General features: G+C 47.7%; 2 protein-coding genes and 1 non-coding gene across 3 annotated transcripts; 1 reads left to right on the top strand and 2 right to left on the bottom strand.

Moving 5' to 3' along the window:
• Positions 1-544: 544 nt before the first annotated feature.
• Positions 545-2,933, bottom strand: RPL30 (ribosomal protein L30). The gene is made up of 4 exons (XM_004580622.3): positions 2,785-2,933; positions 2,501-2,646; positions 1,285-1,415; positions 545-642 (listed from the first exon to the last, which is right to left on the bottom strand). Exons 1-4 carry the CDS (start codon positions 2,803-2,805, stop codon positions 593-595), a joined length of 348 nt encoding a protein of 115 aa, XP_004580679.1. The 5' UTR covers positions 2,806-2,933; the 3' UTR covers positions 545-592.
• On the bottom strand, positions 802-933 carry LOC118757558 (small nucleolar RNA SNORA72). The gene has a single exon (XR_004995263.1). It is a non-coding gene; the product is annotated as a small nucleolar RNA SNORA72 (small nucleolar RNA).
• A 7,989-nt stretch (positions 2,934-10,922) lies between the features above and the next one.
• Positions 10,923-22,546, top strand: ERICH5 (glutamate rich 5). Its single transcript, XM_058668370.1, has 3 exons — positions 10,923-11,036; positions 19,147-20,058; positions 22,166-22,546. The coding sequence occupies exons 1-3, from the start codon at positions 10,979-10,981 to the stop codon at positions 22,273-22,275; spliced, it is 1,080 nt and encodes a 359-aa protein (XP_058524353.1). The 5' UTR covers positions 10,923-10,978; the 3' UTR covers positions 22,276-22,546.
• The last annotated feature ends 1,703 nt before the right edge of the window (positions 22,547-24,249 follow it).

Below are 24,249 nucleotides of genomic sequence, written 5' to 3'. Positions count from 1 at the left end.
ACTCTGGCTCAAGTTTTTTTTTAATTGCAAAGTCAGATATACAGAGAGAAAGATCTTCCATCCACTGATTCACTCCCCAAGTGAAGTTCAAGTCACTGCTGCACTGATCCAAAGTCAGGAGCCTGGAGCTCTTCCGGGTCTCCCACACAGGTACACGGTCCCAAGGCTTTGGGCCATCCTCAACTGCTTTCCCAGGCCACAAGCAGGGAGCTGGATAGGAAATGGGGTCTCTGGGATTAGAACCGGTTTCCATATGGGATCCGAGCACATTCACAGCAAGGACTTTAGCCACTAGGCTACCACGCTGGGTCCTCAAGTCCAATTATTTAGCACTGGTGTCGCACACGTGTATATGGTAAAATGTAAACAAACTGCTAAGACTTAGGAAGATCAAATCTCGTCAACACCTAACATTAAAACTAAACTTCGCACACTCCCCTCAGAAAACACACACAAAGTCGGGTAAGCTCTCACCCTCTCTAATCCTACCTCAGGAAAGTGTATGAAACAAAATCTAGAAAAAATAACCGACATGGACACAATGTTTTAACACAAGCTCTGGCCGTTTTTATTAAAGGAAAAATTTCAGGATTTACTTTTCACCAGTCTGTTCTGGCATGCTTCTAATAATATCAGAGTCCCCTAGAAAAGAAAAACAGTGATTACTGAGTGTCATAGAAGCTATTTTCTTTGGTTATGAATTCTCTAGCAAAACCTGCAAATTGTTATCTGAAAAGGCTTCCACTAGCTATCCTGCCACTTCTCATCAGCCATCACCCGTGATCACACACCAATGAGAACTGTTATCACCAGCATTTTTAAGACCAGACATAGGGAGAGAACTAGGCCTGGGGACACATGCGTGGTCTTAATATAGCGAATGTTTAGCCTGCCCTGATTATCACAAAATCAGAACAGCGAGAATATTCGCATTATATGGATTAATTCAATTCTCATTAAACTCGAAACATAATGTTGCTGTCCGCACCCTTTTCCCAACCTATTTTATCTGTTTATTCTCGGGCAGCAAATATTGTTTTCCTCTATTTTACCTAATTACCATCCCCTTTACCTTTCACCCCGTTGTTATTTCTTACATGCTTCATAACCTCAACATAAAAATGTGTTCATTCAAAACAAAGTCAATTATACCGTACTGGCTCTCACCATCAGTTCCCTGTTAACTGGAACTACAGGAGACGCTCACCATGTGGTCACCTGCACTCACAGGGATATCTGCAGTGCATTAAAAGGGGAGAAAACGACTCTGCTGTGAAAGCATACCTGGGTCGATGATGGAGAGCGTGCACACTCTGTAGTACTTCCCACACGCCGTGCCCAACTCTATGTTATTGCCACTGTAGTGATGGACACCAGTTTTGGCCAACATGGCATAATACTCTATTTCAGATTTCCTTTGGAAACAAAAGAAAATTGCAAATAAGCAAATGTCCTATCAGGTGACTGACAGACTAAGTGTAAACAGAGTAATGCTTGGGAAGGCCTTCAAAACCCAACTATTATGACTCTTAGATAACTGATACAAACCAACCTTCACTTGGATAGAATTGACAGTAACCAGCAAATATCTGCTGAGCAAATACCCACTATGGTGAGGACAGCATCTGGGGCCCGGCACAGTGGCCTAGTGGCTCAAGTCCTCGCCTTGCGAGGCTGGGATCCCATGTGGGTGCCAGTTGGTGTCCCAGCTGCTCTACTTCCCAGGTAAGCTTCCTGCTTGAGGCCTGGGAAAGCAGGGGAGGATGGCCCAAAACCTTGGGACCCTGCACATCCATGTGGGAGACCCAAAAGAGGTTCGTGGCTTCGGATGGGCATAACTCTGGCTGTGGCAGTCATTTGGGGAGTGAACCAGCAGGCGGGTCTTTTTTTTTTCTCTGTAAATCTACCTTTCCAATAAAAATAAATCTTAAAAAAACAGCAGCAGTACAACGGGCTCATTATAAATGTACCTCAGGCCCTGGGCAGGGTGCAAAGAAATCAATGTACATTTTGGCAAAATCCCCAATGGGATTTCTTTGCGCTCACAATGAAAAACTGCTACTCTATTCTAAGGCAGGATTTTCAAAGAATGGTTTAGACTAAGATCAAGCCGTATGATAGGATGCAGAAAATTCTAGGATTTGGTCAGTAATGACAGACACCCTATAGGAAATTTTTGCGAGGCGTGTATCACTACAGAGAATTAAGGAGGGTGGGAGACCCATCACTGGTGCTGTGTTCTGCAAGGTCCAGGTCTGCTCTATTTACAATAACCTACTGAGTTCAACTCCAAAACCTCCGACTCCTGCATGAACCTTGGCTCGGAGAACGGAGAGCGGGGAGCGAAACAGGTGATCCTACGACAGTCTGCCACTTGGTAGCACAGCCCACCTTAGGTTTTCCTACCCTATACCACATCTCTAGAACCTAGGCACGTTTCAGGCAGGCCGCAGCCTGCACCCCTGCACGTGGGGTGTTCCGGGGGGCCCCTCCCAGTCACCTCAAGGCCGGGCAGTTGTTGGCAAGGATGACCAGCTTCGCCTTGCCCTGTCGGATCATCTTCAGGGACTGCTTGTAGCCCAGCACGTATTTTCCGCTCTTCATCACCAGCTGGAGCCGCGAGTTGATGGACTCCAGCGACTTTTTCTACAAAGTCGGGAACACGGGCCCTCAGAGCTCTGCCATCTCGGCAGACGAGGGTCCCGCCGCTCCCGCCGGCCCCACGAGACCCCCACTCGGCCCCACGTGAAGCGCCCTCCGGCCCCGGCGCGCCGCCTCACTCACCGTCTTCTTGGCGGCCACCATCTTCCTGCCTGAGGTGCGGGACGGACCTCCAACCTACAACATACGGAGGCCACGTTGGCGATCCGCAGCCACGAACGGCCGCGCGCAGGACTACCCATCCTGCCCCAAGCCCCGGCCCCGCGGAGCCCACTCACCTAGCGCCCGTCAAGATGGCGGGGAGGAGCGAGAAAGGACGGAACTCCCACAGTGCAACGCTCTTCACGGCCGCGCCGGAAGCGGAAGGGGCGGGGATAGAGGTGGGGCGGCGCTCGGGGCGGCTGCGGAGGCCGTTAGTCACCATGGAGACCGCGGCGTTTTGGTTTTCCGCGTGTCGGTGTGAGTTGAGTTTCCCTTTCTGCCACAGTGTTATTAGCATGAACCTGTAAAGGCGGTCCGCGTGTGTGCTGTGAACGCTCCGGCTGGGACCCTTCCGTTGGCTCTCGGGGTACTGTTGAGTCCCGCTTGGAGGGCTCAAGTACTGGGGACCCTGCCACCCACAGGGGAGGCCCAGATGGAGCGCCCAGCTGCTGCCTTCCCTAAAGAAGCGGACATTTGGGAAAACTATTTCATGTGTATATATATTCGTATATTTCATATATATTTGTATACATATCCGCCTCTGAAGTAAACAAGACTTTAAAGAGCGTTAGCTGGGGCCGGTCTTGTGCAGGAGGCACCGGCATCCCGAGTGAACGCGGCTTTGGGAAAGTCGCACACAGTGACCCCAGTGCGGGAGCTCCTCCCGCCCGTACTGTCTTCCGAGGTGCCTTGCCCTGCCTTTGCAGCTGCGTGGACCGGAGCATGGAAGATCCTCTCTGTAAAACTGCTGTTCAAATAAATACACACACACACACAATATATATATATATATCTCACACACACACACACACACACACACACACACACTAGCTACTGAAAGTCCTCCCCCTGCCCTTCTCCAGCAATAATAACAACAAAAAAAAATCATACAGGTGAACTCAACCCAATCTGGAGAAAGAATGAGGGAAGAACTTTCCACCCAAAAATGTGTACTGAGCCACGAACTGTACTACATTATTTATATACTTTTTTAGAAAATTTTATTTTCATTGCAAAGTCAGATATACACAGAGGAGGAGAGACAAAGAGGAAGATCTGTCCGATGATTCACTCCCCAAAGGAATGCAACGGCCAGAGCTGAGCTGGTCCGAAGCCAGGAACCTGGAGCTTCTTCTAGGTCTCCCACGCAGGTGCAGGGTCCCAAGGCTTTGGACCATCCTTGACTGCTTTCCCAGGCCACAAGCAGGGAGCTGGATGGGAAGTAGAGCTGCTGGGGTTAGAACCGGTACCCATATGGGATCCTGGCACGTTCAAGACAAGGACTTTAGCTGCTACGCCACCATGCCGTGCCCCATTATTTATATTCTTAAACAGTCACCAAAAATTTATATTGTCAGATTTTCATGTCTGGTGTATTGTAAAACTTAGGACCAGAACTCAGACCTGTGATTTAAGTCTCTGCAAAGTTTATTCAAGTGCTTGCCTCACTTTAAAGTAAAATTGTAATAGCAATTTAACATTTAGGCACAAATTACTTAGCATTGTACAAATCCTGTATATCTGCCTTCTATAATCTGGTTCCATAAACACAGTAAGTTCTGACCTTGTTTTCCTAGGTAATTTTAGAGCTAACAAGTAACAAGTCCTTTGAATTTTTTTAGTATAAGATTTACCTATATTTGAAAAGATGCCTTCCATTCACTGACTCACTCCACAAATGGCTGGGACAGCCGGTGCTGGGACAGGCTGAAGTCAGGAGCCAGGAATTCCGTCCTGCTCTCCCATGTGTGTGGCAGGGGCTCAGAGTTATTATTGGACTATCTGCTGCTGCTGCTTTCCCTGGCACTTTAGCTAGCAGCTGGGTCAAGAGTGGAGCGGCTAGGATTGAATGAGTCCTCTGGGAATGCCCATGTTGGGAGTGCACCTGAGCCTGTTTGCCACAACTCTAACACAGATTGTCTGATTTAAACAAAACACGTGAAGCTGGTACAGTGGTGCCGCAGGCTAATCTTGTGCCTGTAGTGTACTCCTTTGAGTCCCAGCTGCTCCACGTCTGATCCAGCTCCCTGCTAGGGCCTGAGAAAGCAGTGGAGAATGGCCCTACTCCTTGAGCCCCGGCACCCACGAGGAAGCTCCAGAAGAGGCTCCTGGCTCCTAACATTGGACCAGACCAGCTCTGGCTGTAACAGTCATTTGGGGAGTGAACCAGTGGATGAAAGATGCCTCTCTCTTTCTGTAATCCTGACTTTCAAGTAAATAAATAAATGCTTATTGAAAGGGACAAAGATATGGAAAGGAAGAAAGCACAGAGAGCAGGTGTGGGAAAGTAAAACTGCTCCCTGATAGAAGACAGAAACTACAGCCTCTCTACTTCTGATCCTGTGCTGCTTTCCCTTCCTGATCCATACTTCATACATGGTTGCCAACCTTTTATTAAAAAGCATAGTAGCCTAGCGGCTAAAGTCCTCACCTTGAACGTGCCAGGATCCCACATGGGCGCCAGTTCTAATCCCAGTGGTTCCAGTTCCCATCCAGTGCCCTGCTTGTGGCATGGGAAAGCAGACATGGATGGCTCAAAGTCTCGGGACCCTGCACCTGAAAGACCTGGAGACCTGGAAGAGGCTCCTGGCTTCAGTTTGGCTCAGCTCCAGCCGTTGCGGCCGCTTGGGGAGTGAATCAGCGGATGAAAGATTTCCTTTCTGTCTCTCCTCCTCTCTGAAGATCTGACTTTTCAATAAAAAATAAATCTAAAAAAGCAGGTTGTCTCATTCCATCCTAGCAGGTGTTTGGTGCAGGAGGTAGGATGCTGCTTGTGGCTGTGGTGCGCTCACCACCACCCTCCTCTTGCCTCACTTGTAGTGCTGGCGTTCCATACGGGCTCCAGGTGGAGACCCGGCTGATTCACATCTGTTCCGATTTCTTCCTAATGCATCCGGGAAAGCCGCAAAAGATGGGCCAAGCACGTGGACCCTGGAACCCACGTGGGAAACCTGGAAGAAGCTCCTGGCTCCTGGTTTTGGCCTGGCCCGCTCCAATTGTTGTGGCCATTTGGGGAGTGAACCAGCAGACAGAAGACCTCTCTGTGTAACTGTTTCAAGTGAATATTTAAGACATAAATCTTTTGAAAGATGCTGTTTCACTTGGATCACATATTGAAGAAAGCAGATTTATGGTGTATTAGTCCTCTATAATGTAGCTTCCTGCATCCCAAGAGACAGCAGGTAATGGCTCAGATACTCGGGTCCCTCCCAGCCACATGGGAGTCCAAAACAGAATTCTGGTCTCTTGGCTTTACCCCAGCACAGGCCTAACTGTTACAGGCATTTGGGGAGTGAACAAGCAGGTAGCATATCTCTCTTCTTCATCTCCCCGTCTCTGTCTCCCTTTTGCTGCTTTTCAAATATAGTGAAAATAAATAAACATTATAGAAAAAAATAATAAAAAGTAATATCTTGGAGTTCTGGCTTTTTCACCTCTTCCAGGCCTTTGGAAGACATCTCTGGATGTGAGACCTAGGAACCTGAGTTTAATTGGCATTTTGGGCGATTCTTATGAAAACTAACATCAGAAGTGGAAACCTAAGGAATGAGTTGGATTGGTGCTGAGGCATATGCTAACTTAGACACTGAAGCCAGCACTGTGGCACAGTGAGCTAGGCTGCCACCTGAGATGCTGACCTTCTGTATGAGTGTTGGTGTGAGTCCTGCCTGTGCCACTGCTTGTCCAGTTCTCTGCTAGTGTGCCTGAGACAGCAGTGGAAGATGGCCCTTCACCCACATGGGAGACGCAAATGCATTTCAAGGCTCCTGGTGTTGTCCTGGCCATTCCTGGCTACTGCAAGCATTTGTGGAATAAAGTATCAGATATCAATGGAAAACTTCTCTCTCTCTCAACATTACCTTACAAATAACTTTAAAAAAATTAAGCAATTCAAATACCTGGCCATGCACTGTGTGTTCTTTCTTTCTTTCTTTTCTTTCTTTCTTTCTTTCTTTCTTTCTTTTCTTTCTTTCTCTCTTTCTTTCTTTCTTTCTTTCTTTCCTTTCTTTCTTTCTTTCTTTTTATAGCAAAGCCAGATATATATAGAGGAAGAGAAACACAGAGGAAGATCTTCCATCTGTTGATTCACTCCCCAAGTAGCCTCAATGGCCAGAGCTGAGCTGATCTGAAGTCAGGAGCCAGGAGCCTCTTCCAGGTCTCCCATGTGGGTGCAGGGTTCCAAGGCTTTGGGCCATCCTTGACTGCTTTCCCAGGTCACAAAGAGCTGGACGGGAAGTGGGGCTGCTGCGATATGAACCGGCGCCCATGTGGGATCCCGATATGTGCAAGGTAAGGACTTTAGCCACTCGACTACTGTGTTGGGCCCTTTCTTTCTTTTTCTTCCTTTCTTTCCTTCTCTCTCACTTTCTCTCATTCCAAGATCTATTTATTTTTATTCAAAAGACAGATTTACAGAGAGGAGAGGCAGAGATAACAAGGGAAGGATCTTCCATCTGCTAGTTAACTCCCCAGTTGCCTGCAACCACCTAATCTGAAGACAAGAGCCAGGAGCTTCTTCTAGGTCTCCCTTGCAGGTGCAGGGTCCCAAGTATTTGGGCCTTTCTCCACTATTTTTCCAGGCTATAACCAGGGAGCTGGATGGGAAGTGGAGCTGTTGGGATCATGAACCAGTGCCCATGGGGATGCTGGCATTGAAGGTGGAGGATTAGCTTGTTGAGTCATAGTGCCAGCACCCAGCTGTGTACTTCCATAGTATTCCTCCAAAGTAATCAGGGTACGTATTACTCCCATTGTAGGAGATGAATGATAGAAGTACTTGAAGTGACTTTCCTGAGTCACTTTTTATTGTATATACTATGGTTTAAATGTTTGTGTCCCTTCCAAAACTTAGGGTGAAGCTCCTGGTTTCAACCTGGCCTAGCCCTGGCCATTGCAACAATTTGGGGAAATGAACTTTCAGGTGAAGTTCTCTATGTGTATGCGTATTTCTTCCTCTCTCTCTTGCTTTGCCTTTAAAGTAAATAAGTAAGTAGGCAAGTAAGTAAGTAGAACATACTTTCTAGAAATACTGATCAGGCATTATCCAGTGATCATCCAATGTGCCTGAAGCCATAAGATAGGGCAGCTAATTACTGAGGAGAATGATCAGGAAGAAAGGAGGTAAAGTAAGCCTGTGTATCACTCCACAGACTTGTAAGCAACAAAGTAGCATGGCTAAAGCATAAGTGAATTTATTTTATAGTTCTTCACATAGATTATAAGCCAGGGAGCATGACCCAGAGCTGTGGATGCTGTTCACGGGAAGAGGCAGCACTGATTCATAGTCTGCTGTCAGAACACACTGTGAAAAACCACAGGACGCATGGTGGTGGCTGGTGCCATAACTGATGCCTCAGCCATGTTCTGAATGTGACTACTGTTGTATGATCAAGTAAACGGAAAGATGAGCAAATCCCATGAAAATCCACCTGTTGCCTTCCTCAACTCACAGTAAACTGAGTTACTGGCTGACACAACAATGGATGTAAGGTGTTGAGGATGCGTCTAATAATGGAGGATGCTGGCTGGGGCGTGACGGGCAGCAGAAGCAGATGTAATGCAGTGTCTGTGATGGCAATAAGGGCCTGCTGCACCCAGGAGGACCGGTCACTAGCCACAGGAAGTGGCTAATGGGTTCCCTCAAAGCAAGGTACCAGTCTGGAGTCCTAGAGTTGGTCGTTCTTGCTCCTGGTGGCCAACTGGCCAGGTGAACCTTGGTAAGGGGAGAAACAGGGTGTGGAACCCATTTCTACTTTCTCTCCCTTTCCTTTAGCCCTGTTCTTCCTGAGCCCAATGACGAAACATTGGAAAACCATGCTGACATCCACAAGTTCCTTGATACTATCGTTTAACTGATGACAAAATGCTTCCTCTGAAGAAATTAGAAGGCATCATTAATTATCCCTGAAGAAAGGTGAGATACTGCAAATGGCTCCTCAAAGATAATTAACAAGGAAAGGAGGGAGGCACTTAGCTGAGCTCAGTAAGCCCTGATTTAGAATAAAAGTATTAAGATTCAGAGAATTTTAAGTTACGTATTCTTTTATTTAAAAAATTTTTATTTGTCTCAATTGGAAGTCTGAGTTACAGAGAGAGAGGGAGAAACGGAGAAAGAGAGATTTTCTATCCATTGGTTAACATCCAAAATGGCCACTATAGCCAGAACTGGGCTGATCTGAAGCCAGGAGTCAGGAGCTTCATCTGTGTCTCCCACACAGGTACAGGATCCCAAGGACTTGGGCCATCCTCTGCTACTTCCCAGGCCATTAGCAGAGAGCTGGATTAAAAGTGGAGCTCATGCCTGGAGCAATGGTCCAGCAGCTAAAGTCCTCGCCTTGAACACGCCCCGGGATCCCATATGGGCGCTGGTTCTAATCCCAACAGCTTCACTTCCCATCCAACTCCATGCTTGTGGCCTGGGAGGGCAGTCGAGGACGACCCAGGGCCTTGGGACCCTGCACCCGTGTGGGAGACCTGGAGGAGCTTCTTGGCTCCTTGCTTTGGATTGGCGCAGCACCGGCCATTGTGGCCACTTGGGGAGTGAATCATCGGACGGAAGATCTTCCTCTCTGTCTCTCCTCCTCTCTGTATGTCTGACTTGCAATAAAAATAAATAAATCTTAAAAAAAAAAAAAAAGAAAGTGGAGCCCCCTGGGACTTGAACTGGTGCCCATATGATATGCAAGCACCATGGGTAGAGAAGTAGCTTGCCATGTGACCACATGGCACTGAGTTATATACTACTTCTAAGTAATCTGAATTGTTGTGTCTTTTTTGGGAAGAATGGAGCTAAGCTCTTTTTTTTTTTTTTTTTTTTTTTGAGATCCTGCATAGGAACTGATGGATGTGTGCCCAAGACCCCAGAAGTCCCAAGAAGAGGGAGAGGGAGCAAGGCAGAAGGGGACCAGTAGCAAGAGTGGGAACAAGGGACATAAGGGGAAAAAGGGAGAGAGGAACCTCCTAGCACGTGGTAGAGCCCAGAGCTGTGTGGTATTCGTGATGGCTGTAAGGACGGCAGCCACAGTTTAAGAACTCTGAGTGTCAAATAGATGATGACAGGGTAAGGGCTGAATTGTGTCTCCTTCAGCTTCTGTATGTGGAAATCCTGGTCCCAGTACCTCTGAAGGTGACTGTATTAGAACCACAGCTTTTAGAGGGGTGACCAAGGTGAGGTCAGATTGCATGCATGGGCGCTCGTCCACTGTGACTGGTGTCTCTGTAAGGGGAGATCCACAGAAGACACGGAGTAGATGTCAGCTACCAGCTCAGGGGAGAAGCCCTCAGGAAATGTCCCCTGGGCTGCCACCTTGATTTTGAACTTCAAACCCCCAGAACTGTGAGGAAATAAGCTATTGCTGTTCAAGTCACCACCTCTGCTTTGGAATGGCAGCCCCAGGCAACTGATATTTATCTGAGAGGCTGGAATAAGGTTCCCATTTGCTAGTTCAGTCCCCAGGTAAGTGCCTGGACAGGAGGGCTCGGCCATGCTGAAGCCAGGAGCTGGGAACTCCATCCAGGCTTCCCACATGACTGCAGGGGTCAGCTACACCAGCGATCATTGCTGTCTCCCAGGACGTGCAGTAGAGGAAGTGGAGCCACCCCAAAGGCCCAGGTGTGAAAACAGGATATTCTCTTAAGAAAAAAAAAAAGATGGAGGTAAAAGATTTCAGATGAAAGCCAACAGCAGGGAGGCTTGGCAACTAAACTCCAGGATGGGAACGTAGGAAAAGCAAGGAATTGGGCAAACAGCCTTGGTAGCACGCCGTGGTTGTGAAGCGACACCCTCCCTGTCACTCCTAGCCCACCAGTCGGCAGCTCTCCTCCGCTCCACGCTATTTGGCCGCTGTTGATGGGTTGTCCCCTTGCTGCAGCCACGCCCCGCCCTTGTCCCCTGGCCCTTTCCTCTCTGCAGGTGCTACCGCCTCCACTCTCCCACTGCCTTGACCCACCTCAGCCTCCTCTCTTCCGTTCTGCCTCAGGCTCCACCACCGCCCTCTGCTTCACTGCTCGCTTTTTTGAGGCGCGATCTCTGCGCTCCTGGAGTTGGGGAAACTTGGAAACTTCGAAGGCACCGGGTGCGTTTCGCCAGACAGCGACAGGAGGCTGCATTCCCGCGATGGGCTGTTCCAGCAGCGCCCTCAACAAGGCCAGCGACAGCAGCAGGTCCCGCAGCGGTGAGCAGGGGGTCCCCGGGGAAGGTCCGAAAGGTACGACCTGGGCCCATTCTGTCCGGCAGGTGTGCGCCCCTGCTGGGACTGACGCTGACAGAATCGCAGGGTTCGGGCGTCAGCCTGTGCATTACACAAGACAAGGAAAGTCCCCTTCTTTTCCCTCCCACTAGCCTTCAGCCTCAGATGACACCGGATGATATCAGAGGTGAGCAATTGGTCCTTACCTAGGCTCCTGCACTTGGAAGGGGTCGTTTGCACTTGCCTCATCCGATTAAGTATTTCCTGATAAAAGTGTATGTGACATAAGGTGGTCACCACTGAATCTCACAAAGTAAGCGGACCAGGCGATTGCCTGCCCGAGAGACCCAACTTAGGGAGAAGATGGTGGAAGAGACACAGTAAATAGGTTAAACGCAGCATCAGGACCGTTGCTGACAGCGCTAAGAACCTGGGGAGAGAACGAAGGCAAATGTATGAATTACTGAAAGGTTGGGCTGCACTGCTCCACCTCTCAGACTATGGGTAGGGCTTGGAAGATGGAGTCCCTTGGAGCTAGCTGACAGTCTTCTTCAAAGCTTTTAGGAGGGACTCACACGTCAAGCAGTTCCTTTTCCCAGATCTTCTCTTGGCATCTGTTACTGTAGTCATGGAACCATCATCCTGTCTGGTGTTGTAGCTGGCAGCACAGGATTGTCATGAAAGCCGTTGCCAAGCTCAGCTACCGCATCACAGTCAGAAATACGCGTAGAGTCCATAACGTTGGTGATATCAGATCCAGTTATTTCTAGCTTCAAAAGATAAAAGAAGGCAAGATGTAGTTAGGAAGCAGGCAGAAAGTTAAAACCCCATGGAAAAAGAATTTCAAATCCCCTGTCAATGACCACAGTGTGGACAGATGGAAAAAAACCCATTGGGGATGCTCATTAACTTATTTCCTAAGAAAGCAGAGTCCTTAGGTCGCTCTGGGATCCAAAGAGGCCTGTGTGAAGGTCAGGTTCTTTGTGGTTTTGTGTTTTGTTTTAGGGAGTCAGGTACATTTTTGCACTCTGCTCCAGAGGAAATCCTTACTAGTTTCAATAGGAAAAACGCATGCTTTGGGAGGCTGCACCATCTTGATCCGGCTTCTCTTGTTCCCTGCCTTATCCTGGGGGAGAAGCATCCTGGTGTAAGGGGGAGAGCACTAACTCATCATTGTAAATTAAAAGATTTACTTGTTTGAAATACAGAATTACAGAAAGAGAAATTTCCGTTGATTGATTCACTCCCCCAAATGGTTGCAATGGCCAGGGCTTGGCCAGGAGCCTGGAACTCCATCCAGGTCTCCCACATGGATAACAGGGACCCTAGGACATGGACCATCTTCCATTGCCTTCCCAGGAGCGTTAGGGAGAAGTCAGATAGGACTTAAGCCAATGCCCAGATGGAATACTGGTATCACAGGTCATGCTTTAACCTGCTGCACCACAGCACCAGCCTCCACTGTAGATTTTCTTTTAAAGATTTATTTATTTTTATTGGAAAGGCAGAAATACAGAGTAGAAGAGAGATAGAAAGATCTTCTGCCCGATGATTCACTCCCCAAGTGACCACAATGGCTGGTGCTGCACTGATCCGAAACCAGGAGCCAGGAACCTCCTCCAGGTCTCCCACACAGGTGCAGGGTCCCAAGGCCTTGGGCCATCCTCGACTGCTTTCCCAGGCCACAAGCATGGAGCTGGATAGGAAGTGGAGCTGTTGGGATTAGAACCGGTGCCCATATGGGATCCTGGTGTGTTCAAGGCAAGGACTTTAGCCAATAGGCCACTGTGCGGGGCCCTCCACTAGATTTTTAAATTGATAAAAAGATTTGAAGAACGATACTTCCTCGAAAAGGAATGGTGGAATAGGGTTCATAATCTTGTTAGGAAATAACAAAGAGCTTTGTTTTGAAAGATATTCATATGCATTATACTATTTCATTTTTTTATTCCTGTTTTTATTATTGTCCTAAGGCTTCATGGATGCTGTCTTGGAACAAAGGTGGAAACATCTGACCACAAATTTTAGTGTGTTGGGGAATGAATTAATACGCTGCATCAACATTGCTCAACAGGCAGATTCAATTAACAGATGGACTTGGCATCTGGTCTTTGATAGACAATACACTGTTGTCATTGGATACTGTTACACATTCATCAACACTTCAACTCCATGATCTTGGAGGCCCAATAAATAATTCACTCTGTACCCTGCCCCAACCATGCGTGCATGTGCTCTTGGAAGCAGTGCCACCTCGCGGAGTGACCTGTCCATGCGTGTACTCACTGTGCCCCAGCGCCTAGCTGCGCTCGCACAGAATAGGTTCTCAGTGATTGTTGAATGAATTCCTCATGTAACCACACAGCCTTTAGGGGAGGGAGGCATTAGTCTACAGATGCCACATCCGCTCCAGCATTTTTCAGCACCAGATGTGTGTATGCACTGGAGACCTGCCTCTGGTAGGGGATGGAGGGGGTGTCAATGCTGAATTTAAACACGAAGTGGCACCTGGCGCTGCCTGCCGCATGTGGATTCTTGCTGAGTGCCTGGAAACGTCCCAGGAGCTTTTCCTTGCAAGTGGGATCATTTGTAGAGTTAAATTGTGAGTTTCTTCTGCTTGTGATGGCAACTTGTAAATATAAGCGCAATTTCTGTTTGTTTGTTCCCCTCCCCTTCCCGGGAGGATCTGACGGAATCTGAACACAGAGATTTTGTAGATGTCACAGACTTTGAAGTCCACAGAGGGCTCTGGGCCAAGGCATTAGGACTCTCTGTTAACGTGTTTGATCCCTGCCCCATCCAATTCTGGTAGACTTCTTCCTGAGATTTTTCAGCTTAAGTTCCAAGGTGGGCAAATCAAAGAAATAGTGATTATTGATGGGCTCATTGGGAGGGAGGTTAATTTGTGTGCATTTCCATGTACATTTGTGCTGGCCTGAGCTCTCATTAAAAGCAGAGGTGTTAGAGGAGGCTCCTGGACCCAGCACTGGTAGCCTAGTGGCCAAAGTCCTTGCCTTGCACGCCCTGGGATCCCTTATGCTATCTGGTTCTAATACCAGCAACTCTGCTTTCCATCCAGCTCCCTGCTTGTGGCCTGGGAAAGCAGTGGAGGACCGCCCAAAGCCTTGGGACCCTGCACCCACGTAGGAGATTTGGAAGAAGCTCCTGGCTTCTAGCTTTGGATTGACTCAGCTCTGGCTGTTGCAGCTGCTTGGGGAGTGAATCATCGGACAGAAGATCTTCCCCTCTGTCTCTCCTCCTCTCTGTATATCTGACTTTCCAATAAAAATAAAATAAATCTTAAAAAAAAAAAAGAGGAGGCTTCTGACACCTGCATGCATGTGTGAATCATTCTTTGGACTGAGGCATACCTTGAGGTTACAACCAGGATTTTCACAGGGTGATGTTTCAGTCCCCACTAAACACAAGCTTCTGTAAAGACTATTTATATTTGAAAGACAGATTTACAGAGAGAGTTAGAAAGAGAAGGTCTTCCATCTGCTGGTGCACTCCCCAAGTGGCTGCAATGGCCAGAGCTGGGCTGGTCTGAAGCTCGGAGCCAGGAGTTTCTTTCTGGATCTCCCACATACACACAGGGTTCCAAGGTTTTGGGCCATCCTCTGCTGCTTTCCTGGCTTCAAAGCCTGGTGGTGTAAGCAGAGAGCTGGATCAGAAGTGGAGCAGCTGGGACAAGAACTGGCATCTATATGGGATGCTGGTGTCACAGGGTGGTGAATTCATTGAGCCATGGCGCAGTACTATTTAGGTTAGTTTTATAAGCTGTTCTTCTATAGAGAAAATATGTATGATCTTTTTTCCTTTTGCTCACTGCACTGTCTTGTGTGCTTGTGTCCGTTGGAGAGCATTTGTCACGTTGTGGTCGTCTGCCTGGTTGTTGCACATAGCTGATTCCAGAACTCTCGAAGAGCTCCATCCCCGGTCACACGTAACAGTGTGACAAGTCCACCTCCCGTCCCTCCCCACCATGTGCTTTGTTCCTGTCAACTAGGGGTGAACACCATTAGCTTTTGAAAACTTTCTTCCAAGGCTCCTTTCTCTGTTAAACAGATTACTTCATTTTCTTATCTTTAGTTACAAAATGTAGTGTGCTATACCCTTGTTCTTCACCTTTTTACTTAAGAATATACAGAATTTTCTGTATTGAGATATAGATAATTTCTTGGGTTTTTAACACCTGTTTAATAATTTTCTGTGAGATTTATTTAAACAACCCCCCATTGAGGAACACTGGATTTTCCCTCTGGTCTTTCCCTGTTGGCACATGGCTGACATGAATTCTTTTACACAGATGTCATTTCAAATGTGTGTAACTCTCTGTGGAGCAGGTTCCTGGAAGTGGCACGGCTAGGTCAAAGGATACATGCATTTATAATTCTGACAGACAACTACTCAAATGCTTTCCCTAAGAACTGTGTCTTCATCAAGTAAAATAAGTAGTTTTTTTTTTTCTAAAGTTGAAGATTTCAAGAGACTAGATGTAGCCGCATCAAATCCCGAGGCTGCAGTACAAAGTGGAGATGAAGGAGAGAACATCCAGCTGCTTCCAAGAACTTTCATTTGTGATCTCAGTTAATTCTCACGGTGGCCTTAAGCAAGCATTAGTAGCACCACGTGTAGCCAGGAAATGAAAACTTAATGAGGAGAAGTCATTTGCCCCGGGCCTCAGACCTAATGTGGAGCAGGGGTGGGGTTCAGGTCAAAGGTGTGTCACTCCAGAGCCCCTTGCTCATTTTGCTTTGGGGGATCTAGTTGTGGTTCTGCCAGCAGCTTGTGGTGTGGCTCTAACACCTAAGAAAAATCCAACCAAAAACCATTGATGGGGGCGCATGGGTGAATTGATAGAAATGGGATTCTGGGAGATAAGGGTGCTACTGAAGAGAGTATGGGAAGAATCATGACCTAGGAGGACGGCAGAAGGTGAGGGTTCCATTGGCCAAGACGGGCTTGTGGGGAGCGTGCCAGCTTGTGACAGCCTGTGGTCCTGCAGGAGAGGGGTAAAGACAGTGAGACAAAGCTGGCTGGTATGCTAGGAGCTGTGCTGGGTGGAAGCCACGGAGCCAGCTCGGCGTGTGGTGTCACTCCTGTGTTAATGTTTCACAGCATCACACAAAGCCCTGGATGCTTGTAGGGGGTTATTCAAAGTCTCACCGAAACCAATCAGCTACCCCAGCCATGTGTTGGCAGTGAAACTCTGGACAAACGGAGACTCTAAGGTGGACTATGTCAGCCAGTGGATTCTGGAGAGATTTCATCATGCTTGGAGTGGTGAGATTGGCAGCAATTCAGGTCTGTTGAACTATCAAAACCACTTGAGCAGGAACCTCGGAGCATGTCCCACGTTGGGGACCTGGGATGGGTGGGAGGCTGGGTGCGGCTTCTCCCTTTATCTCCTCCCTTACCCCAGAAACAGAAATAATAATAATAATAACAATAATAATAATAATAATGATAAGGAAACAAGGGTCTTACCCACTTTCCTGTAACATTTGACCCTTGGTGCCCTAATCAACTATGTAAAGATTATCAAAATCAAATAATATAATAATTACCAAAAAAAAAAAAGTCTCACTGAAGCCGACCAAAAAAAAAAAGTGTCAGACTTGGCTGGGCTTCAATTCCTGGGCTGAGAGGAGGTATCATTAGGGTATGATTGTTTTAAAACGAAAATCGGTATCCAACTCTCTGAGAGTGTGTGAGGAAGGTGCTGCTGGGCCCTGAGACCCTGTCTCATGCTACTGTTTGTTTTCCTTGAAATCTTTTTCCAGTATACTCAAGAAGACCTGAGCCTTTGTCCTTTAAGTGTTTAAAAATAAACCCTCATTTAAAAAAAAGTTTTATTTTTTTAACTTGAAAGGCAGAGTTAGAGGGAGAATTGGTCTTCCATCCCTGGTTCACTCCCCAGTTGGCCACAAGGGTCAAAGCTGGTCTGATCTGAAGCCAGGAGTCAGGAGCTTCTTCTGGGTTTCCCATAGGGGTGCAAGGGGCCCAAGGCCTTGGACCAGCCTCTGCTGCTGTTCCGGGAACCTTAGCAGGAAGCTGGATTGGAAGCAGAGCATCTGGGATAAGAACTAGCATCCATTGGAATGCTGGCAGCACAGGTGGCAGGTTTACTTCTGCCACAGTCCTGGCTTGCCCTCGTTGTTTTGAACAGCAGAAATGCCATGCGAGTTTAGCTTTATGAAGGTGGGTGAAAGAAGCTGGGTTGTTGGTGTGTGCTCTGAGTACCTGGTAGATTGTACATGTCTTGTGAATATCCCGGGTACTGTACGAGCGGGGTCGGTCTCCAGGAGCAGCTTGCTCCGTTCATCCCCAGGAGCTTCATGGGCATCATCTTACACATGTACATGACATTCACTAGGCCAAGGAGCACTGGGCTATGCCTTCCACTGTGGGGTGACTCTCACCGCAAATGAAACATCCTTTATCTGGAGTGCCTGAGCTCAGATTTTGGGCCTTTTCAGGTTTTGAAGTGTTTGCAGGTGAGTCATGAGACTCAAGTCGAAATTTGAAATTGATGTATGTTTCATAGACATCACATGCAAAGCCTGAAAACGATTTTTTGAAGATTTATTTTACTTTTATTGGAAAGTCAGATAAACAAAGAGGAAGATCTTCTGTCCAATGATTCAGTGGCCAAAACCGTACTGATCCAAAGCCAGGAACCAGGAGCCTCTTCTGGGTTTCCCATGCAGGTGCAGGGTCCCAAGCCTTTGGGCCATCCTCGATTGCTTTCCAAGGCCACAAACAGGGAGTTGGATGGGAAGTGGGGCAGCCGTATTAGAACCGGCACCCATATGGGATCCCAACGCATGCAAGATGAGGACTTTATCTGCTAGACTACTGTGCTGGGCCTCTGAAGATAATTTTATATATACTTTTAGTGTGATTTTTTTTGAAGTCTTTTTTTTTTTTTTTAAGATTTCTTTATTTTTATTGGAAAGGTGGATCTAAAGAGAGAAGGGGAGACAGAGAGGAAGAGCTCTCATTTGCTGGCTCATTCCCAGCTGGAGCTGAGCCGATCGAAAGCCAGGAGCCAGGAGCCAGGAGCCTCTTCCGAGTCTCCCACACAGGTGCAGGGTCACAAGGCTTTGGACTACCCTCTACTGCTTTTCCAGGCCACAGGCAGGAAGCTGATGGGAAGTGGGCCTGCCCGGACATGAACTGGTGCCCCTAAGGGATCTCGGCGCATGCAAGCCAAACACTTTAGCCACTAGGCTATCATGCTGGGCTTGTTTTTTTGGATACATTTCCAGCAGTAGGATTGCTGGGTCAAAGAATATAAATACAAAGATAACCCAGGTGGCTTGTCTTCAAATACCCAGAGCACCTTTGCTTGGGCACCTAAAAGTGACAAGGTGCTTCATTTTAAGTCTGAGGGAGAGGGAAATTCACTATTGTTTTCTACATGAGATCATTGTGTATTAAGTTCCCAAGGCCACACAAGTTGCAGGACAGAGCCAGGGTTAAAATACACATTTCCCTGCTCTCCCTTGATCCGTCTTCCCTCTGTGCCTCTCAAGTGACAGGAGACTCAGGCTGAACCTTCTCTGCCATGCCCCTTCGCAGGTGTCTCAGTGCCAAAGGGGGCTGCTTCCTCTCCCAGGCAGCCAGGCTACAATGGAAGGGAAGTGAGAGCTTTCTGAGCCTAAAGAGGAGACAGGCTGAGGCAGGAAAACGTATTTAAGAAGCAAAGTGGGAGGTCCTAGGGTAGCAGATGAGGCAGGATCCATGAGATGGTGGCCGGAGGAGCAAACAGTGGCTTTCGAGTTCAGAGTTTAGAATGAGGCATTTGAGCTGAAGGCAGAGAAGGGGTTTGTTTGCCTTGGAGAGCCTTAGGGTCATGGTTTATATATATTTAATATTTTTGATGTTTATTTACATAGTTGATTTAGGATGGGAAGGGTTGAGGTTTTGGGGAAAGTGGGTGAGGTCATTGTTTCCAAATTTTCTTTTTCTTCTATCTGGGGGAAGGAGTCTTGAACTGCCAGATCTGTCTTCTCAAGATCAAAGTGAAGTAATAATGCGTGTTTTCTTTTTGTATTTTTCGTTTTCTTCCAAATGAATGGTCAAAAAGCAACTTCCAATGAGTGCTCTCCGAACACAGAAGACAGCGAGTTCAGTTTTGCCCAGCCCAAGCCGAGGACAGCAAGAAGAGAAGCTGCTCTTCACAGCCAAACTCCTCCACACACGCCGCTCAAGACCTCAGGGGCGCCCGCAGCGAATGGCCTTCAACCTCTCGGTGAGCAGCCCCCAGCAGCGGGGGCAACCCCTGGGGAAGATGCAGCAGACCAGGCAGGATCCACCAAGATAACTCGGCCTCCAGGGACAGCAGGGGGATCAGGGCCACCTCAGTGGAGTGGCAAAGACGACACCGGACCAGCAGAGGAAAAGAAAGACATGGGAGGAGAGAGAGAGGCTCAGACTCTGAAAGCACTGGGAACTGACAGCAAGGGTCAGGCTTTGCGGACAGCAGGAGACCAGGACTCCCCTGGGGCACTGGATGGCACCCAGAATCCCCACGCTGCTGCAGGCGAGGCAGGACTTGAAGGAACGGCTGAGCACAGCCCGTCTTTGCCGACAGGTGCAGAGCTGCAACCCCCAGAAGCCCTGGGCAGGGGGGAATCGGCCCAACTCCTCAAAACCATTCCTCGAGAGAAGGAAGCTCCGGAAACAGTGGAAGCAAGTCAACTTGCGGAAGCAGCCAGAGAGCAGCAGCTTCAGGAGACACCGGGACAAAGCGAACAGTCTCATTTCCTGGAACCTCTTTCTGGAGAGTCGGTGGCACTGAATGTGAGTCAGCCTACCGAATCACCTGTAGTGAATGCTTCAGACCGCACAACTCCTGAAAGCCCAGACGAGCTGGAGCAGGTGCAGCCGGAAGGAGTGGCTGGAAGCACAGAGCAGCCGGCAGGAGTTGTAGAGACAGAGGTAAATGAGGAAACAGTCGGGAAGACACCCATTCACAGAGAGGAGCAGCACGTTGAAGGTAAAGTGTTCAATAATTTTTTGAAGGCAAAGTGTATCAGAACATGCAGCCACTAAAGCCTCTGGCTGAAGTTCATTTGACTTAAACAGAGTTTTCCAACCTGGGAAACAGCCATTCCATCAAGCGTTGGTTCAGCTTTCCAGCAAAACTTAAAAAAAGATTTCTACTTATTTGGAAGAGTGATTGAGGGAGGAAAACACACACACACACACACACACACACACACACACACGAAAGCGAAAGAGAATCTTCCACCTGATGGTTCACTGCTAAAGTGCGTAACAGCTGGGGCTGGGCCAGGCTAGAAACAGGAGCCAGAAACTCCAAGTGGGTCTTCTGTGTGGGTTTTCTTTCAATTTCTGGTTGCTCAACTTCCAATTCAGCTCCCTACTAATGTGCTTGGTAAACAGCAGAAGATGGTTAAACTACCTGGGCCCTTGCCACCTTTGTGGGAGGCCTGGATGGAGCTTTAGGCTCCTGGCTTCAGATTGGCTCAGTTCTGGCTGTTGAAGCCATTTGGGGAGTGAACCAGTAGATGGAAGATCTCTCTCTCTCTTAGCGTCTGTGTAACTTTGCCAATCAAACAAACAAATCTTAAGTTATTTTTTATGATATTTATATTATTCTTTAATGGAACTAATAAACATGCATTTTGTTCTGGAGACATGATTTCTAATTTGGAAAATTTTAGCTTCACAGTAAAGTATAATTAAGCGTGCACATGTCTGTTTTTTTACTTAATTTTATTTATCTTTAAACCATGTATTTATTTTACTTGAAAGTCAGAATTACAGTCAGAGGGATGGAGAGACAGAAAGAGATCCTCTACTCATTGGTTCACCAACCCCCCAAATGGGCACTGTGGCCACACCTGGGCTGATCCAAAGCTAGGTGCCAGGATCCTCCTATGGTCTCCAACATGGCTGCAGGGTCCCCTCTGCTGCTTCCCCTGGCCATAAGCGCGGGGGTGGAGAGGTGGAATTGGAAATGGAGAAGCAGGGACACACACTAGTATCTAGATGGGATGCTGGCTCTTGGCAGGTGGAGGATTAGCCTGCATGCCTCTGCCCCAGACCCTGTTCTTTATTTAAAAAAAAAAATCAGTATATTTATTTGAAAGGCAGAGTTGGAAAGAGAGAAAATAAATCTCTCTTCCATCTGCTGGTTCACTCCCCAAATGGCCAAAAACAACCAGGTCTTTACCAGTCTGATATCATGAACCAGGAGCTTCTTCTGGGTCACCCACATGAGTGCAGGGGCCCAAGGACTAGGGCCGTCTTCTGCGGCTTTCCCAGGCCACAAGCAAGGAGCTGGGTGGGAAGTGGAACAACTGGGACTCAGAGCTACCACAAGTGCTACCAGTTTTCTTCATTGGTTGATCCTGTATTTTCTGAGTACCTAACCATATGCTGACTGCTGGAGGCAGGATGGATCAAAGATAGCTGGTCCTTGGGGCCTCCCAGTCCAGTGGGGAGGGAGAAGGTCAAGAGAATCCCACCCTCTGTGAGGTTGGTTACTGTAATAAGGTGTGGGCCAAGTACTCCAGGGACTGCACCGGGAAGCCAGTAAAAGCACATGGCTTTCTACACAAGGGTAGGCAAAGTCAACCACCCAAGGAATTCATGGTTTAGACCTTCTCTAAACCATGGTTTGGAACTCATGGTTTAGGGCCCGGCACAATACTGTAGTGGTTAAAGTCCTCGCCTTACATGCGCCGGGATCCCTTATGGTTGCCGGTTCTAATCCTGGCGGCCCTGCTTCCCATCCAGCTCCCTGCTTGTGGCCTGGGAGAGCAGTAGAGGACAGCCCAAAGCCTTGGGACCCTGCACCTGCATGGGAGACCCAGAAGAGCTCGTAGCTCCTGGCTTTGGATTGGCTCAGCACCAGCCATTGTAGTCACTTGGGGAGTGAACCATCGGACGGAAGGTCTTCCTCTCTGTCTCTCCTCCTCTCTGCACATCTGCCTTTCCAATAAAAATAAATAAATATTAAGAAAATAACTCATGGTTTAGAGAAGGAACTCCCTCCATTGGAAACCAACCACAGGGTAACTGATCATGGATGCCGAGTGAGTGTCGCTTAGTATCACCCTTGGTTGCTTTTCCAGGTGAGACGGGAGAACAGGTGGAAACAGGACTGCAGAGTGAAAAAGCAAGTGAAAGAGCAGAAGCAAAAGAAGAAACAAGAGACCTTGTGTATCTTTCAGCAGCCACATAGATAGGTGTGGCACGAGAAGGGCCAACGGACCGCAGCACATCGCAATGAAGAGGAGGGCAGGGAACTTGTGCCTAGGCGTCTTATCTTTCTCCATCTGTGTGCGCTACACAAGGAATGTGCTTGTGTTTCATATGAGGACTATTGCTTGAATCCACTGCCCGTGACAGCTGCACTGTGAACAGTTCTTCACTTAGCTGCTCATCATAATTACACATTGAAACCTACAGTGGGCTTAGCCAGTAAAAGATAGGGTTAGACTCCCGTGATCGTGGGGGGTGTGCAGGTGGCTTTCCTCACTGTGACTATGGGGGCATTAGGCACAGAGAACGATACTCTAAAACACTAATCTAAATCTAAGCCTTTAGGGTTCGGTGGCTGAAGAATTGAGTCAGCACATTTCAGGGAATGCCTGATGTTAAGCTCACATGGGTGTCCTTGTGTTAGAATGAAGAAATGCCAACAGAAACAATGGGATGATCTCTGGCATTTCTGTCTGACCTAGAATGCAGAGGCTGGCAGGAACCTTGGGATGCATGGCATCTGCTTATCTTCTCATTGTGATTCTGTCTCCTGCCCCAGATCCTGATTTTTAAGGTTCAACATGCTAACATAGTCTTCATCCAAGGAAAGCCATCTGTGGCGTTGTTGCAAGATGAGGTGTTTTTTCCCCACAACAGGAGATTCCACATTTTCAATGTGCCATTTTGAATCCACTTTTGATATTTTACCTACATGAGTTGGTTAACTTGATGTTACCTTTTAGACTAACAGTAAAAGTATTTAAAAGTAATTGAATTCTAATGTATTTCCAAAGCAACAGACAGCAAGAATTAAAACCTTCATGGAGTCACTGTCATGGCATTATTTGACTAAGTATCCGTCTAAGGTACCAGCATCCCATTTGGGCAGCGGTTTGTGTCCCAGCTGCTCCACTTACCATTCAGCTCCCTGTTTATGACCTGGGAAAGCAGTGGAGGATGGCTCAAGGCCTTGGGTGCCTGCTCATATTGTGGGAGACTCGGAAGAAGCTCCTGGATCCCAACTTCAGATCAGCACAGCACGAGCTTTGCAGCCATACTAGGAAGGTCTTTGTCTCTCCGTCTCTCTGTACATGCCTTTCAAATAAAAATAAATGAATCTTTAAGAAAGTACTTAGCCTAGGTTTCTAGAAAAATTCCAGTGAGTATACAAGGATAGATTAGTTTTTTTTAAAGTCTTATTTTCATAGGAAAGGCAGGCAGATCTGATTTACAGAGAGGAGAGACAAAAAGATCTTCCATTCATTGACTCATTCCCCAAATGGCTGCAATAGGCAGAGCTGAGCCAATCTGAAGCCAGGAGCCAGGAGCCTCCTCCAAGTCTCCCATGTGGGTGCAGGGTCCCAAGGCTTTGGGCCATCCTCTAAAGCCTTCCCAGGCCATAAGCAGGGAGCTGCGTAGGAAATGGAGCAGCTGGGACATTAACTATTGTCCATATGGAATCTTGGCGCATACAAGGTGAGGATTTAGCCATTGAGACATTGCACTGGGCCCAAGGACAGTTTTATCTAATAAACTCTTCCATAGATGAGAAAAGAAAATTTGCTGAACACAAAATTATCCTAAATATCTATGAATTTTACAAATGTGTAAAATACGTGCCATCAATACTTATGTGTCTGTATATATTGATAATTTTGAATTAATTTTATGGGAGGCTGGCATCATGGGCAGCATTTTAACATACTGTACCACAGTGTGGGTCCCTCAAGAATCATCTTGGGCCTGGTGTAATGGCTCAGTTGGCTAATCCTCCCTTTGCAAGTGCTGGCATCCCATATTGTTGCCGGCTTGTGTCCCACTTGCTCTGGTTCTCATCCAGCTCTCTGCCTGGGGACCTGGGACAGCAGTGGAGGGTAGGCAGTTCTTGGGATCCTGCATTCACATGGGAACCTGGGGGTTCCTGGCTCCTGGCTTAGGATTGGATCAGCTCCAG

Source organism: Ochotona princeps, chromosome 9 (assembly GCF_030435755.1).
Source record: "Ochotona princeps isolate mOchPri1 chromosome 9, mOchPri1.hap1, whole genome shotgun sequence".
Taxonomy (NCBI): domain Eukaryota; kingdom Metazoa; phylum Chordata; class Mammalia; order Lagomorpha; family Ochotonidae; genus Ochotona; species Ochotona princeps.
This window is presented reverse-complemented; position numbering and strand designations above follow the sequence as displayed.